The sequence below is a fragment of the Equus asinus genome, chromosome 5 (assembly GCF_041296235.1).
Source record: "Equus asinus isolate D_3611 breed Donkey chromosome 5, EquAss-T2T_v2, whole genome shotgun sequence".
Lineage (NCBI taxonomy): Eukaryota > Metazoa > Chordata > Mammalia > Perissodactyla > Equidae > Equus > Equus asinus.
In genome coordinates, this window is record NC_091794.1 from 86,508,133 (window position 1) to 86,525,208 (window position 17,076).

The window sequence follows — 17,076 nt, forward strand, 5'->3', positions numbered from 1 at the left end:
GTGAAAAGGATTTTTTTGAGTCTTAGTAAAATTCAGTAAGTTTAATTACTTAGTTGAAAGTTAGGATATTAAATGCCATGAAAACAATGATTTTGAAGACAAGATTAAGTACAATTAGAATTAAACTGCGCTTTTTTTTTTTTTTGAGGAAGATTAGCCCTGAGCTAACATCTGTGCCCATCTTCCTCCACTTTATATGTGGGACGCCTACCACAGCATGGCTTGCCAAGTGGTGCCATGTCCTCACCTGGGATTGAAGCGGAATGTGCGCCCTTAACCACTGTGCCACTGGGCTGGCCCCATAAATTGTGCTTTCTTACTCTTCCATGTTTATCTCCACCACCAATTTCACCGAGCTCCCATCTGTTACATCCTCAAAGAAATGTTCCTCAAACACTGAGACTACAATGGATCCCTCTATTGTATGCCCCGACTGCACTCAGTACTTTATAGTACTCATTATATTGCTCATTACTAGTCTTCTCCAGTGGATTTCAAGTTCAGTAAGGGCTGTTTGGTTCAGTGCAATACACCAAGTCCAAGAATTGCAAAATCAAAATCACTCAGAAACAAAAAAGGAAATATAAGCAAGTAAGATGGTCAGTGCAATATTTTCATTCATTATTTTTCACGGCAGCATTACATATTATTAACAATTAAAAAATAAACCCATCAGGACTGGCCCAGTGGAGCAGTGGTTAAGTTCACACACTTTGCTTCAGAGGCCTGGGCTTCATGGGTTCGGATCCTGGGCTGGGACCTAGCACTGCTCATCAAGCCATGCTGTGACAGCATCCCACATACAAAATGGAGGAAGATTGCTACATATATTAGCTCAGTGACAATCTTCCTCAAGCAAAAAGAGGGAACCTGGCAACAGATGTTAGCTCAGCGCCAATCTTCCTCACACACAAAAAATAAATAAATAAACCTGTAAAAATTTTCAGGCTTTATTTTCATTTCATTAAGATACCATAGGCCTTAAAAAAAAAAAACACTACTAATCTTCTGATTTCTTTGCTTCACAATGGCATAAGTTATCTATACAGTTTGTTCACACAAATATACTCTCACATTTTTCTTGAAACATGCAGCCTTTTAGGTCTATCTCTTCTCCCTACCCCAACCAACCTATTCCATTCCTCTTCCTTCTTCCTAAAGGGAACCACTATCCTGAAGTTGGTGTGTATTTGTCCCATGTTTTGATCATTTTACTGCGTTTGTAGGTATCTAGTATATACTCTTATTCTGTTTTAAATTTACATAAATAATAATATATCCTTTTGCTATTTGATTCTCCCCTCCCCAACACTTCTTTCAATAATCCACGTTGATACACACAGATCTGGTTCATCCATGTGACTGTTACAAAGTACAGCACAATACTATATAACAATTTCTATACTCATTCAGAATTTTATTTATTCCGCTATTGACAGGAATTAGGCTGCTTCCGATTTCTGCTATTACAAATAATGCCTCAGGCACATATGCAAGTTATCCCTATGGTATTCTACGGGTTTTAAGACGTGCAATTTCATCTTTACTTCATCTTTTCTAGATATTGAAAACTGCTCTCCAAAGTAGTTGCAGCAAATCATACATCTACCAACATTGTGTAAGCGTTCCTTTTACTGTATTCTTACCAACATTTGATATGACTTTTTAATTTTTACAAATCTGACAGGTGTTAAATGGTATCTTACTGATTTCACTTGCATTTTCTTGACTGCTAACGAATTTGAGATTGGGATTTTCATGTGTTTATTGGCCATTTGGGTTGCTTCTTTTGTGAGGTGTGTGTCTTAATCTGCCTTTATATTTTGTCAAGTTCTTGGTTATATGTGCTGCAGAAATCCTAGCATTTTACCTTTGCTTATGGTGTCTTTTATAAGTTTTAAAGTTTGATGTAGCCAAGTTTATCAGTATTTTCTTTGATGATTTACACATTTTATATTTTGTTCAACATTAGAGATATTCTCATTTTTTTCCTAAAAGAATTTCAAAATTCTGCTTTTTAAATTTAGGACTATAATCCACCTAGAAATAAATTTTGGGTATGATTGTAAGATGGGTCTAATTTTTTTCATATAGTTATCTGGATAAACACCATTTATTAAATATTCTACTCCTTCCTTGGTTATTTGAAATGCTACCTTAACATTTACAAAGTTTCTATATACACATACACAGCTTATTTCTAGGCTCTGGATTTTGCTTCATTAACCTGTCTTGCGCTGCACTTAAAGCAGTGTGGTATAATTGTTATAGCTTTAAAATAAGGAGGGCAATTCCTCCCTCTTTATTCTTCTCTAAAATTATATTGGTTTTTCTTGGTCAATTATTTTTACATATAAATCTTAATAGTGACTTATCAAGTTCCATGATATATCCTATTGGGATTTTACTTAAAATTGCATTTATAGATTAATTTTGGAAGAACCAACATCTTATCAAATTGAGCCTTCTCAATGAGCCTAATATATTTCATTCCTTTAGATTTTCTCTTACCGTTTTCAATAAAGTTTTATATTTTAGAGACCTCTCAGAAATCTTTTATTCCTTGTGTACCTCCTTTTCAACCCAAATTTCCCCAGTACATAGCTGTATATTTTAGTTGTGGGTCCTTCTAGTTGTGGCATGTGGGATGCTGCCTCAACGTGGCCTGACGGGCGGTGCCATGCCTGCACGCAGGATCCGAACTGGTGAAACCATGGGCCGCTGAAGCAGAGCACGCGAACTCCGCCACGGGGCTGGCCCCCTATGCTCTTGTTTTTATTTATTCTTTATTTATTAATTCTAATAATTTATTAATTGTTTATATGACCAAGAGTTGTGCTAGGCATGGAACATATGTATACTAGTGAATAAGATGGACAGTCCTTAGGTCCATAGAGCTTTCATTCTAATAGGAGACACAGAACAATAAACATAATTCAGGTGACACATGCTATTATAGGGGAAGTATACTGTGCTATGGCAATACATAAGAGAAATACCTAACTCAGACTTGGGGAATGGCTGGATGGGGGGGAGTAAGGTGTCAAATACTGCTTCTCAAGGAAGTAACATGTAGACTGAAACCTGTAAGAAGAACAGAAGTTAGCAAACACAATAGTGACTAAATATCATAGTACTGACATCCTTGTCTTACTCTTGATTCTACTGGAAAAGCTCCCACTGTTTAACTGTGAAGTCATCTACTCTTTGAATATGTTTCCTCTCTTGGTTTCCTTGACAACGTTTTTTGGCTCACGCTACCTGTACGATAATCATTAATTGCTCACTGGCTCTTCCTTAATGTTAGTATGCTTCCTTAAATGCTAGTATTCCCTATGGCTTTATCCTTCTTATCCCTGTTTTCAATCAAAATACTATTCCTAAAGAAGTTTTTCCATTTCTACAGTTTCAAATATGGATTTATATACTGAGGAGTCCCAAAACTTTTACTTTTAGCTCCCACCACTACAGACTTTCATATCGGCATTTCCAACTACATACTAGATCTCTCTATCCAGATGTTCCATAGAATCCCCAAGCTTTAGACACATTAGCATTTATCTACTTATACACGGTACATACTGCCAACTAACCAGCAACAGTAGATCGACTTCCCATATTCAGTTGACAACATTACCCTTCACACCTGGTATGAGTGAGTAACTACTCTGAATGTATACTGGCGAGTGCACCCTTGTTGGAAGTTAGTTTATTATACAGCACAGTCAATTAACCTGAAGGTTGTTTCAAAGACTGAATAATCACAACATTTTGTAGGACAGGTATGGGGTTTTGTTTTTGTTTCGAATGTGTCAACTTGGGTAGGCACTAGTTCCCAGTTATTCAATCAAACACTAATCTGGGTGTTGCTGTGAAGGTATTTTATAGATATAATTAAAGACTATAATCAATTGACTTTAAGTAAAGGAGATTATCCTGGATAATCTGAGTGGGCCTCCTGCAGTCAGATGAAAGGCCTTAAAACAGGGCAGAGGCTTTCCCAACACAAAAAGAGAAGAAATTGTACCTATGCACAGTAGCTTTAGCAACTGCCCAAGAGTTCTAGCCTGCCCTTCCGACAGCCTGCCCTAAGGATTTCAGACTTGCCTAGCTAACCTCTACAATTGGGTAAACCAAATCTCTCTCTCTATATATCTCCTACAGATTCTGCTTCTCTGGCTGAGCCTGACTAATACACCAGGTTTGTAGTTTATTTCCAAAAACAATTCCTTCAAACACCTAGTAAACCTTCTGGTCTATTCATTTTCAATCAGTTCCATGTGCCAGTAACTAAACCCAAAATTTTTTCTGGACATGGTTTTTAAACCTATTTTTTCAACTTAATCCTTGGAATATGTTCCTTTCCTCTCCATCCCACATAAGACCATCACCATCTCTTACCTGAACTAGTGATTGAAAAAGCCTCCTAACTGGCTTCTCAGATTAGTTTTTTCTCCTCTATCTATTCTCCACACTGCTGCCAGAGGTCTCTTTCTGGAAAACAAATATGATCATGTCACTATCCTTCTTAAAAACCTTTGAAGTCTTCCTACCTACAGGATAGAGGTAATTTTTTTCTGTTTCTAACTCTTATTTCCTTCTATTTTTCTTTGCATTTAATTTTGTTATTTTTCTAACTTTTTGAGATGAATATGTAGCTCATTGATGCTGTTCTTCTTTTGTAATAGGTTTTTAAGGTTTAAAATTCTCTATAAGCATTGCTTTAGCTAATCATACCAGTTCTGATATATACTATTTTCATTACTCTTCAGTTTGAAATATTTAAAATTTTCTTTGTGATTTCTTTGACCAATGAGTTATTTAGAAATTATTTCTTAATAATATCTAAAACTGGACTTCTAGTAGGAAAACAGCTGTAATTTATTTCTAAATTTTCCCACTTTCCTCCTAGAACTCAATACAGAGCAACAAAGAGAATGTTTAAGAAAGAAAAGAAAAAATCCGTCATCTTGAGTGAACCTAGAAGACAATAAAACCTGAAAGTGCCAAATTACAAGTAAACATGGCCCAAAGTACTTCAGACTAGTAGAACCAAAACAAGGGAGAAGGACATGAAGTATGAAAGGAGACTGGTGAAGGAATAGCAAATATTCACTCCCGAAGAGGGTCCTATCGTAAGTGGGAACTGCAATGTTAGAACTGAGATTGAATGGGGGAATCTCAAAAGGAGTTAGAGAAAGGAGTGTAGAAAGTGTCATGAGAGTGAGTGGAAGGTGGTCTAGAAGTGACAGATCTCAGGGAGGACTACCTTTCTAAAACTAAGGCACGCACTTTTCTTTTGTAATTTCAAACTTACAGAAAAGTTAAAAGAATCGTACCAAGAACTCCTGTATACCGTTCACAAATTCTCTACTTGTTAACATTTGAGCAGGCACTTTAAAAGGCAGGAGCTATATTTCTTGGTAGCAGAAACTAGTAAGGACCTGGTGGAGCTCAGGGCTGGTAGTTCACACCTCTTAAACATGTAAATTACTGAAAGGCAAAGGAGATGTGGCTAATCCATTGAAACAATAGAGGACGGAGGCCTCGAGCAGAGAAACCTGGAAAAATACTTTGCTCCTAACGTCCTATATCCCCCTTCTTCTAATAGGTGGTTTGGGAAAACTATCTCATCTCATTCAAATATGAATTAAAAAAAAGAGACAAGTATCTGTACAAAGATATCATCCATAAAATGTAAAAAAGCAGCATAACATTCCTGACAAAGAAAACTCAAAAGAAAATATCATCACAAAGTAGATGAAAATCATAACATTACTTTTTAATATGAATTCAAAAATTTTAATGCAGCTATGAAGAAAGATCTCAGAGCAGAAATTTAAGAACTCAGGGAAGACACAGCCAGTAAACAGGAAAAAAGTGGAATGAGCATTGCGGAGGGGCTGGCCCCGAGGCCGAGTGGTTGGGTTCACGTGCTCCACTTCAGCAGCCCAGGGTTTGGCCAGTTTGGATTGGATCCTGGGCATGGACACAGCACTGCTCCTTAGGCCGTGCAGAGGTGGTGTCCCCCATAGCACAACCTGAGGCACTCACAACTAGAATGTACAGCTATGTACCGGGGGGCTTTGGGGGTAAGAATAAAAAAAAAAAAAAAGAACAAAAAAAGACAAAGAAGATTGGCAACAGATGTTAGCTCAGGTGCTAATCATAAAAAAAAAAAAAAAAAGCACTGCAGAATTCATAGAAGAAAAAGATTTTTAAAAATTCAAAAAATGGGGGCCGCCCGGAGGCCAAGTGGTTAAGTTCACACGCCCCGCTTTGGAGGCCCAGGGTTTTGCTGGTTTGGATCCTGGGTGCAGACGTGGCACCGCTCATCAGGCCATGCTGAAATGGTGTCCCACATAGCACAACTAGAGGAACTCACAACTAAAATATACAGCTATGTGCTGGGGTGCTTTGGGGGAAAAAAATAAAAAAAATAAAAGAAAAAAAGGAAAAAGAAGATCCGCAACAGATGTTAGTGCAGGTGTCAATCTTTAAAAAATAAAAAAAATTAAAAAAATAAAGACTAAACTACAATGAGCACATGGTAAAAATTACACCACAAACGGCACAGTAAGGAGCAAACAGGACAGAAATGTTTTAAAAGAAAATTAAATGATAGATTAAAAAAAAAGCCTCAAAGGGAATCTCATGTTTTAAATAAAAGTGACCCAAAACGTTCAATAGTGGGAAAAAAAATCTACTAAAAACAATTGTAAAAAAAATACCCTGCAATCAGACAAAAAAAGCAGGTCCCTTCTAGGGAAAAGAAAATCAAGCTTACATCATACTTCTCTACTGAACATTCAATGTCAGAAGACAGTGGAAAAATACCTATAAGATACTCAAGAAAATGTGAGTTGATAATTTTATGTCTAGCTAAACAGTCCTTCAGGAATAAGGCTACAGACAAATGGCTTTCAATACGCAAAAAGTTAGCTCTTATTCTTATGAGATCTTCTTGAAGAAACAACTCGAAGACAAACCAAGAGATGATAGGAAAAATTTCAGCAAAAAGACTGGTAGTTAGCACCAATACAATTAACTGTAGATTTAAGATTAAGAAAAATGTACATAGAGGTGACTGAATGGAATGTAACTGTTACATGCTCTAACAATGTAGGAATAATACTATATACAAATAAATGAATGATAGGAGTAGAAAACAAAAAGTAGAATAAACTCACTGACTGCACCTTACAGTAAAAGATAGGAGTCAAGGTTGAAAGTTAAGTAGTAAAATTTTAAGCAAAATTATAAAGAACAATATAATAATACTCTATTGCCTAAAATTAGTAACGGGGAAGATAGAGAACAAAGCTAATATTATTGTTACTAAGAAAAAAAACTGCCTTAAAAAAAGAGAGAAAGATGAATATTATATGAAGGTCTAAGTATAAAGGTAACCAGTAGTGGAGGAAAAAAAAAACTTCCTAATATCAGAACTATCATTTAAAAAGCACAGAAAACAGACCACTTAAAGTTTCAAAAATATCTATAATCAGAAAATATAAAATAATTTGACACACCACGACCAAACATGTACGTCCTGCCTATCTATCTGGCTTAACTCACCCATTAGCAGAAAAAAAGTTTTCAACTGACCCACAAAGCAAAACCATTCTATGCTGCTGTGGAGCTGTATCTGTGATTCAGAAAGTATAAAAAATTTAAAGGAAAGGAAAAACTAATGGATAGGATAAGGTTCACAAAAACATGGACTGTAATCCTTTTATTAGACAATGTAGACTTCTGGCCCACAAGTATAAAAAGAAACTCACTTTATCATTGTACAGGGTACAATTCACAATTAAGAAAACAGAGAGGTGTGTATATATAGATATACTCCCAACAGTATAGCAGCAACATTAAGAAAGCAGAAATTACAGGAGATATAAGGAAAAATAGAAAGAAACACAATAACAACAGGAAATTTAAATTTATTTCTCCCAGTCTGAGAGAACAAGCAAATAAAAGTAAATGAGAAAATAAACGATCTAAACAGCATAAAATGGTAGTGCTGATGGGTATTCATTTAACTCTTCCTTAATAACTGAATATACTTTATTTTCAAACAGCTATTAAACTTTCACAAAAACTGACTATATATTAGGCCATAAAAAATACCTCGACAAATTCTAAAAGTAGAAATACAAACCAAATTCTCTGATTAACAACATGTTAAAACTAGAAATTCCTAACAAAATCAGAAAATAAAAAGATCTTCAATCTGAAAATTTAAAGTCTCTCAAACAACATTTGGATAATAGGGGAAATACAAATGAAATTTCTAACGTTTCTAGAAAATAACATAATAAAAATATTACATATGAGACGCTTTGGAATACAGCTAAAATAGTAATGAGAAGAAAATTTACTATTTTAAATACTTATCAGTAAGAAAAAATGAAAGTAGATGAGTTACTAATAGAGCTCAAAAAGTTAGAAAAACTAAATTAACTGAAGCAAAGGAAAAAACTTACAGAGCTAAAAGCAGAAACTAAGGAGTTAGAAAACAGAAAGCCAGAGAACTAAAAAAAATTTCAAAAGCTCTTTTGCAGAGAAAAAAAGAAAAACATCAATTGATTAAACTACTACCTTTAAAATGACAAAGTACAAATATACAAAATAAGAAATGGGGGCAAACCAGAGAAATAGATAAAATTTCAAAAATATGAAACTACTGTGTAAAACTCTATAGAAATAAATAGGTAAAATAAATAATTTTCTAGTAAGATATAACCTACCAAAACTGACCTCAGAGAGCCTAAACAGATTGATTTTCACAAAATAAACGCGGGAAGTCTTCAAAGAGCTACCCACCAAAATACACCAGGCACAAGATTTTACCGGTGAATTCTAACAAATTTTAAAAGAACTGATATTTTCAATACTATTTAAAAACTGTTGTCCATTTTAGAAAATGGATGACTTCCAAATTCTTTATGAAATATAACATTAATACCAAAATGTGAAAAAGAGTGCCCAAAAAAGAGATGACTACAGATCAACCTGACTTTTGCATTTTGATTAAAAAGGTAAAGTATTAACAAAATCCAGAATCACGTTAGAAGGATCCAGAAATACAAGTTTGATTCAATGTTTGTTAAAAAGAAGAGAAATATCGGGGCTGGCCCCGTGGCCGAGTGGTTAAGTTCGCGCGCTCCGCTGCAGGCGGCCCAGTGTTTCGTCGGTTCGAATCCTGGGCGCGGACATGGCACTGCTCGTCAGACCACGCTGAGGCAGCGTCCCACATGCCACAACTAGAGGAACCCACAACGAAGAACACACAACTATGTACCGGGGGGCTTTGGGGAGAAAAAGGAAAAAATAAAATCTTTAAAAAAAAAAAAAAAGAAGAAGAGAAATATCATAGCATTAGCTCCCGAGATGCTGAAAAGACATCTGACAAAATTCAATATTCATTCTGGATTAAAAGTACTTAGTAAAACAGGAATCAACAGATACTCCTATACATATACATATATATGTATATACCATATTTAATGCAGAAACACTGGAAGCAGTCCTTCTAAAGTAAAGAACAAAAAGAGGATGCCCAATAATCACTAACATTTAACACTGTCCTCTCTAATTAGTCAATATAATCTGATAAGAAACAAATTAGAGGTATAAAAATCCAAAGGAAGAGGTAAACCTATCACTACCTATAGATGAAATGATTATAACCTAGAAACTCCAAGAAAATCTTTTGAAAAACTACTGTAAACCAAAACACAACTCAAAAAGGCAGAGAGAAAAAAGTTAGTATACAGAAATCAAAAGCCTCCACGTACATAAATAATAACCAGTTAGAATCTATAAACCCATTTAATATCCAAAAAGGGGAGAAAATATCCAGGAACAACAATACAAATATATAAATTCTATATGAGGAAAACTCTAAAACACTCCTAAATGAAATAAAAGTCTTGCACAAATGGAAAATCTTTTCCTGGGCAGAAAGACTATCTTTAAGATGCCAATTTGTCCTCACTTAATTTATAAATACAATGAGATCTCGATAAAAATAACAACCCCTCCTCCCATACCCAGTGGATCTGGACAAGGTGTTTCTAAAGCTTATATGGTAAAATAAACAAGTGGCCTAGATAACCCTGAAGAGAAAAATAAGACTAGCCCTAATTAGATATTAAGTCATAAAAGAAATGACTGACCAATACATATAAATGTTTGTGTATGCATATCTACACACACACCAAAGAGAGAAACTTCTCCGTGGCAAAAAACAGAAACAAAAACCAGACTATACCACAGATCAAAAGACAAATAACAACCTAGAGACAATATCTGTAATTCATATCACAGACAAAAAGCTAAGCTCCTCAATTTAGAAAGCTCTTTCAGTAAATGAGGAGACCAAAACGCCACCAGAAAAAAAAAAATGGCAAAGGACATTAACAAACAGTTAATGAAAAAAGAAATAAGGTGGCACTTACATATGTGAAAAGACAGACAAATGCAAAATAAAAGTACATAAGGGAACTATTTCTTGCAAATCCAACTGACAAAAACCTAGAGTTTGATACCTCTAGTGGCAAAGGTATAAGGAAACAGGTAGCCTCATGCACTGATGCAAAACGTTTACAGCCTCTATGGAGGGCAATCTGGCAACACCCATCAAAATTACAAATACATTTGCCCTTGATCCATGATTTTCACTTCCTGGAATCTATCTTGAAGATACATCTACATACATATGAAATGATGTTCTGAAATGGCAAATAATTAAATACACCCTAGTACACATCTAAAAGGGACTACTGAAATATAACTCCTCAATGACATATCCTCACAACGGTAGAAGTAGCTGAAAATAATGAGGAAACTATGTACGGATCTGGAAAGATCTAGGGATCCTTGGAGGAAGGCTGATTCCGGGTACAGGACAGGAAATATAAGAGAAGCCTGGAACATCCTGCTGTGCCAGAATGCAAGAAAGCTATCAAAGACTAATGAATTATCAATAGGACATTGTGATTTTCAACATTAAAATTCCATCTAATGCAAAAGGAATAACAGATAAAAATACCAGTTGGTAATCCCTAGTGAAATAAATGATTCTGGTAACAATGATCAATGAATGGAATATTAGTAACTGAAAAGTTGATTGGGAAATTTACAACGGAGAGATGGGGTCTATTGATCTCTGAACCTATTGACCAATCTTAGTATCACTAAAATTGAGACCACTAGATACTGTGTGCCTCCTAGTATGATAAAATAGGGAAGCACTTATGAAGTATTTTGAACCAGAACTGAATCAAGCTTCTAGGGCCAATTTTCATTTTCAGGACATACAGGGGATAGAGGAACAAGGTAATGACATCACAAGAAAACAAAAGAAAAATACAGATTTTTGGATATTCTACAGGAGAAGTGACAGAGCTTCTGCAACGAGTTGATGGCATAAAAAAATGAAAAACAAAACAAAACAAGAGGAAAGGAAATAGGACTACTACATTTAAAAAAGGCATAATAGCCAAATGTGACTGTGTGGATCTTGTTTAGATGCTGATTAGAATCACCTAACTATAAAAGGACATGTTTGAGACAATCAGGGAAATCTGACTATGGACAGGGTATTAGAGGCTACGAATAATGATTATTTTAAATTTTCTTGCACACGATAATGGCATTGTGACTGTGTAAGAACACATCTGTATTTTTAGAGGTAATTACTGAAATAGTAGGGATAAAATAATGTGCTATGTCTGGGATTTGATTTAAAGATACTACAATAGAGGAAGAAATGTAGATACTTTAAGCAAAGGTAGAAAAATCCTGACAATCTGGATAATTGCTACATAGGTGGCAGTTTATCATACTATTCTCTGTACTTTTATATATGCTCAAAAGTATTTATAAATAAACACCTAAAAATGAGAATGCAATTAACACCACATTAAGCATCAGCAGGAGGCATAATGCCTGGGGTCACCATGATCAGTAGACTTCTCCTCCTTTAAAACACGTATTTCATAATGAAATACTGACTTAGAGTTAAAAGAACAAAAGTGAATTATAACAGAATTGCTCAGACGATCATGTCAAGGCTTTTATATTTGCTTTCACGTGCTTACTTCATGTTTAACAGCATTCCAGGGCAAGTTCTGTGTGAAGGCTTTCAAAATGAAATGTAATAAAAATAGATTTTTCCAGTTCATCTTAATGTATGTACAAATATTACTTCAAGACAGTACAATTATATATAAAATGTACATATGTATCTATCTATATACACACACACAGGCCATATACAAATCACCTACTCAATACAGAATATGGTTTTAGTTCCCTTACCATCAATATTAAGCATCATTTTCCACATGGCAGGCCGAACAGACTGATGGAATCCGAACCATACTTCCCTGCCCCCTCCTAGAGGGTGGTCATATCCTTCTGGAGCTGAGAAAAAGGAACGCCCCACAGGTGTATATCTACAAAAATTAAAATGGCATGTTCAATCCTTTCCTTCTCGTGCATGTACTTAAATTTGCAGAACAGGTGAGTCTAGAGCACATAAACTTAATTTATCATAATGACGCTTATCATTATGAATATACGAAACTAAACATTTTTCCAATTTGTGAAAGCTAAAAGCAGTATTCTGAATGAGAACAAAAACATCAACATCCTTCACTGAAATTTTCTATTACTAAAACTAATCTTAGTTTGAATAAAAATAAATTTTATTTAAAATGCTTTCTTAAAAAGATTTTTAAAAATTAACAGTTCTAACCTTAGAAAACACTAAAGAGTAAATAATTATTGATCAAAAAGCTATTTCTATAAATGTGTTTGCAAGACAATGTTTTTCTTCAAAAAGACACATTGATCCTATATATATATACATACATAGATACACCACAGATACACACAATACATATGTGAGGTGCTAGTGTGATTAAGAGTAGCAATTTCAACACAATTTGATACCATTGCATAAACAATGAAATTACCTCTAAACAAGATGATTTAACTACAGGAATATATCTGAAAATATATCATTACTCAAGATTTATACCTCCTAAGGGAAAGCGTTAGACATTTTTATAAAAAGTATACGTTAAAATAGCTAATGATGTGCATTTACTTTCAAAAGTCAGACTATTTCTGTAACTTACTTCTATCAATGAGTGTGTACACATGCTATTCATCAACTGAAATAATCAAAATGTACAACATCTGGGGCTGGCCCCGTGGCTGAGTGGTTAAGTTCGCGCGCTCTGCTTCATTGGCCCAGGGTTTCCCCGGTTTGGATCCTGGACACGGATATGGCACTGCTCATCAGGCCATGCTGAGGCGGGCGTCCCACATGCCACAACTAGAAGGACCTACAACTAGAATATACAACTATGTACCGGGGGCTTTGGAGAGAAAAAGGAAAAATAAAAATCTTAAAAAAATAAAAAGTACAACATCTGAAAGTTAACCAAAGGAAGCCTGCACAATTCACTCTTGGGAAGAAAGCCTTCACACTTAAAATCTAAAGAGGGAAAAAAGCCAGAAGCACCCACTTCATGGAGGGCAGATGTCGTAGCACCACATCAACGGCATGGACAGGATTAGTGCTGATTGGCTTGTCTAACTCCAGTGGCTCAGGCAAGGTCCGTCCTGTCAGTACTTCATGTAGTAGGTGCCAACTCACCCGAGACACAAATTTGATTGACACCTTGAAAGGTCGATCTTTTCCACCTTCCCCAGGTAATGTAACATCTAAATCTACCTGTTGATGGGAAAAGAGTCAACCGATAAAAGTTGAAAAAGATAAAAATAACTATTTTTAAGTTTAACATAAAAATATTTAAGAGAAAACAAGGCAAACATAAAAAATCAATCTCAATGTTGAATCAATAGACTAAAATTTAAATGTTATTTATTCCAGCATTATATGTCACTGTAAAGTACTGGAAACTACCTAAAGGCCCAAACATTTAGGCAGCTATAAAAAAAGAATGAGAAAGATCTCTTAGAACTACAATGGAATAATTTCCAAGCTATACTGTTAAGTGAAAAAACCAAAGTACAGAAGATTACAAATAGTATACCATCTTTTGTGTGAGAGAGAAGGGGAAAATGGGAAACTATTCCTACATCTGCTTATTTTTACAAAAAGAAACATAGGAAGAATTAACCAGGAACAAAGAAATTAGGTATTGTCAAAGGATGCAAAAGGAACAGACTGGAAGAAATAAAGGAAGGATAAACAACTCTAAGTATATTTTTCAGTATGGTTTTGACTTTTGGAAGCATGTTAAAGTTCTATATATTAAAAAATTAAAGACAACAAGGATGGAGGGAAAAACTAAAACCGAATGTAGACAAAGTTAAATGAACCAAATGCATTTCAAATAAATAACATAACCACACTGAAAAAAGAAAACAAGAAAGAAAACACTGGCACGTACCTCTTGAACAGAGTATGCTCACCACACTCTCAGTTGGGGTGTGGAGGAGGGGTAGGTGGGGAAGAACTGCATATACAAAATAAAACCTTAAACTCTTATGAGTAGGTTTGTTTTCTGTAGTGGTATAGTGTAGTAATTCAGAACTATTTTACATGTACTGTAGAACTGAACAAATGAGTATAAAAGTGGTGATGTTTTGGGGAGCCAGGGGTTTAAAGAAGAAAAATACAAATATGCAGTGTGGGGAGTACAGGAAGAATCCTATAGGGATAGACTGGACCTAGAAGAATCAGTTTGAACTCATGATTTCCAATATACATATTGTATACTGCATACAATAAGTTGTACTTGCAGGATACATGTTACTACATGAGATGTAATATTTACTGTCTGTTTTGTTTCTTTATTTACTTATTTATATATTTATATTTCCTACCTCCATCCATTGAAAACGCTTACAAGTACACAGTACTTATAAGTAATAAATAACGGTACCCCAGTAGCAATGAGCACATCCAGTACCCAAATTTTGGTTTCTAAATTGCATCCCCCAACTAAAAGAAACCAGTGCTCCTTTGAGAAATAACCAGTTGCAGGGATGCAGCGGAGAAAATATAAGATGAACATCTTGTGCCAGAAAGTAAGGCAGCACTCAAAAAAAAAAGTGTGTCACGTCAAAAGGACATAGGAATCAGCTTAAAGGGGCTCCCATTGGCGAAAACTAGGACAATTTGGGCAGTCAAATAAAGACAGGTAAACAGGTGAGAAGAAAATGTTCTCCCTTACAATAGACTATCAACTAACAAATGTAGAAGGAATGGCAGAATTAGAAAATCAGTATTACTACAGAGTAATAATCCTTCCACGCAAGAATCATCAATTACTAAAAAAAGTCTAATGAGAAATAGGATCCTTAAAAGTATCTCCCATATCAAAATTAAAAACTTCCGTACATCAAAAGAGACAATCAACAAAGTGAAACTGCAACCTACAGAATGTGAGAAAACACTCACAAATCACACATCTGATAAAAATATATAAAGAATTTCTAAAACTCAGCAACAAAAACCAAACACCCAATTAAAAAAATGGGCAAAGGACTAGAATACCATTTCTCTAAGGAAAATATACAAATGGCCCATAAGCACATGAAAAGATGCTCAACATCACTAATCATTAGGGAAATACACCTCAAAACCACAATAAAATATTACCTCATACCAACTAGAATGGCAACTATCAAAAAAACAGAAAAGAACAAGCATAGGTGAGGGTGTGGAGAATGTGGAACCCTTGTACACTGTTGGTGGGAATATAAAAATGGTGTAGTCGCTGTTGAAAACAGTATGGTGGTTTCTCAAAACATTAAAAACAGAATTACCATTTATATGACCCAGCAACTCCACTTCTGGGTATATACACAAAAGAACTGAAAGCAGGGATGAGAACAGATATTTGTACACCCATGTTCATTGCAGCATTATTTGCAATAGTGAAAAGGTGCCCATCAACAAATGAACGGCTAAAGAAAATGTGGTATATACATACAATGGAATATTATTCAGTCTTAAAAAGGAAGGAAACTTTGACACATGCAACAGCATGGATGAATCTTGAGGTCATTATGCTAAGTGAAATAAGCCAGTCACAAAAGGACAAATACTGCATAATTCCACTTACAAGGGGTCCCCAGAGTACACCCATGTTCCTAGAAGCATATATTCACAATAGCTAAAACATGGAAGCAATCCAAGTGTCCATCAACAAATGAACGGATAAGCAAAATGTAGTGTATATATACAATGGAATATTATTCAGCTGTAAAAAGGGAGGAAATTCTGACACCCGACAACATGGATGAACCTTGAGGATATTATGCTAAGTGAAATAAGCCAGTCACAAAAAGACAAATACAGTATGATTCCACTTATATGAGGTACTGAGAGTAGCCAAATTCATAGAGACAGAAAGGAGAATGGTGGCTGCCAGGGGCTGAGGGGAGGTGAGAATGGGGAATTAGTGTTTAATGGGTACAGAGTTTCAGTTTATAAGACAAAACAAGCTACAGATGGATGGTGGTGATGGTTGTGAATATATTAAATGCCACTGAACTGTACTCGAAAAATGACTCAGATGGTAAATTTTATCTTGTGTATTTTACCACAATTAAAAAAAATTCTGGAGACGGCCTAGTGGCGAAGCGGTTAAGTTCACATTCCGCTTTGGTGGCCCGGGGTTCGCTGGTTCGGATCCTGGGTGCAGACATGGCACCGCTTGGCAAGTCATACTGTGGCAGGCATCCCACATATAAAGTAGAGGAAGATGGGCATGGATGTTAGCTCAGGGCCAGTCTTCTTCAGCAAAAAGAGGAGGACTGGCAGCAGATATTAGCTCAGGGCTAATCTTCCTCAAAAAACAAAAAAACCAACGCTTAAAATAAAAAAAATTATCTCTCCCCAAGAGCAAAGAACAACTTTACAGAAGAAACGCAGCAGATACCAACTTAACTAAGTGATCAAAGTTAACATCACCATTAATGGAACAAATACATATTACATGCCTCCTGATATGATGTACTGACAAGGAAAAAACATTTTTGTAACATTCCTGCCAAAAATGCTTAATCAGAATCTAATCAAGA

The 17,076-nt window shown here is 35.3% G+C and overlaps 1 protein-coding gene across 6 annotated transcripts in view; it reads right to left on the minus strand.

Moving 5' to 3' along the window:
• LOC106830534 (argonaute RISC catalytic component 3) overlaps positions 1 to 17,076 on the minus strand; it is a 104,956-nt gene that overhangs the window by 50,631 nt on the left and 37,249 nt on the right. For 4 of the 6 annotated variants that reach the window (XM_070510334.1, XM_070510336.1, XM_070510333.1 and 1 more), the window contains 2 exons: positions 13,545 to 13,753; positions 12,328 to 12,464 (listed from right to left, as the gene is read on the minus strand). In XM_070510334.1, coding sequence (XP_070366435.1) covers positions 12,328 to 12,464; positions 13,545 to 13,753 — 346 coding nt within the window. Of the gene's footprint in view, positions 1 to 3,004; positions 3,085 to 4,401; positions 4,495 to 12,327; positions 12,465 to 13,544; positions 13,754 to 17,076 lie in introns of those variants that run through there. The other 2 variants (XM_070510338.1, XM_070510337.1) reach the window with 2 other exon arrangements.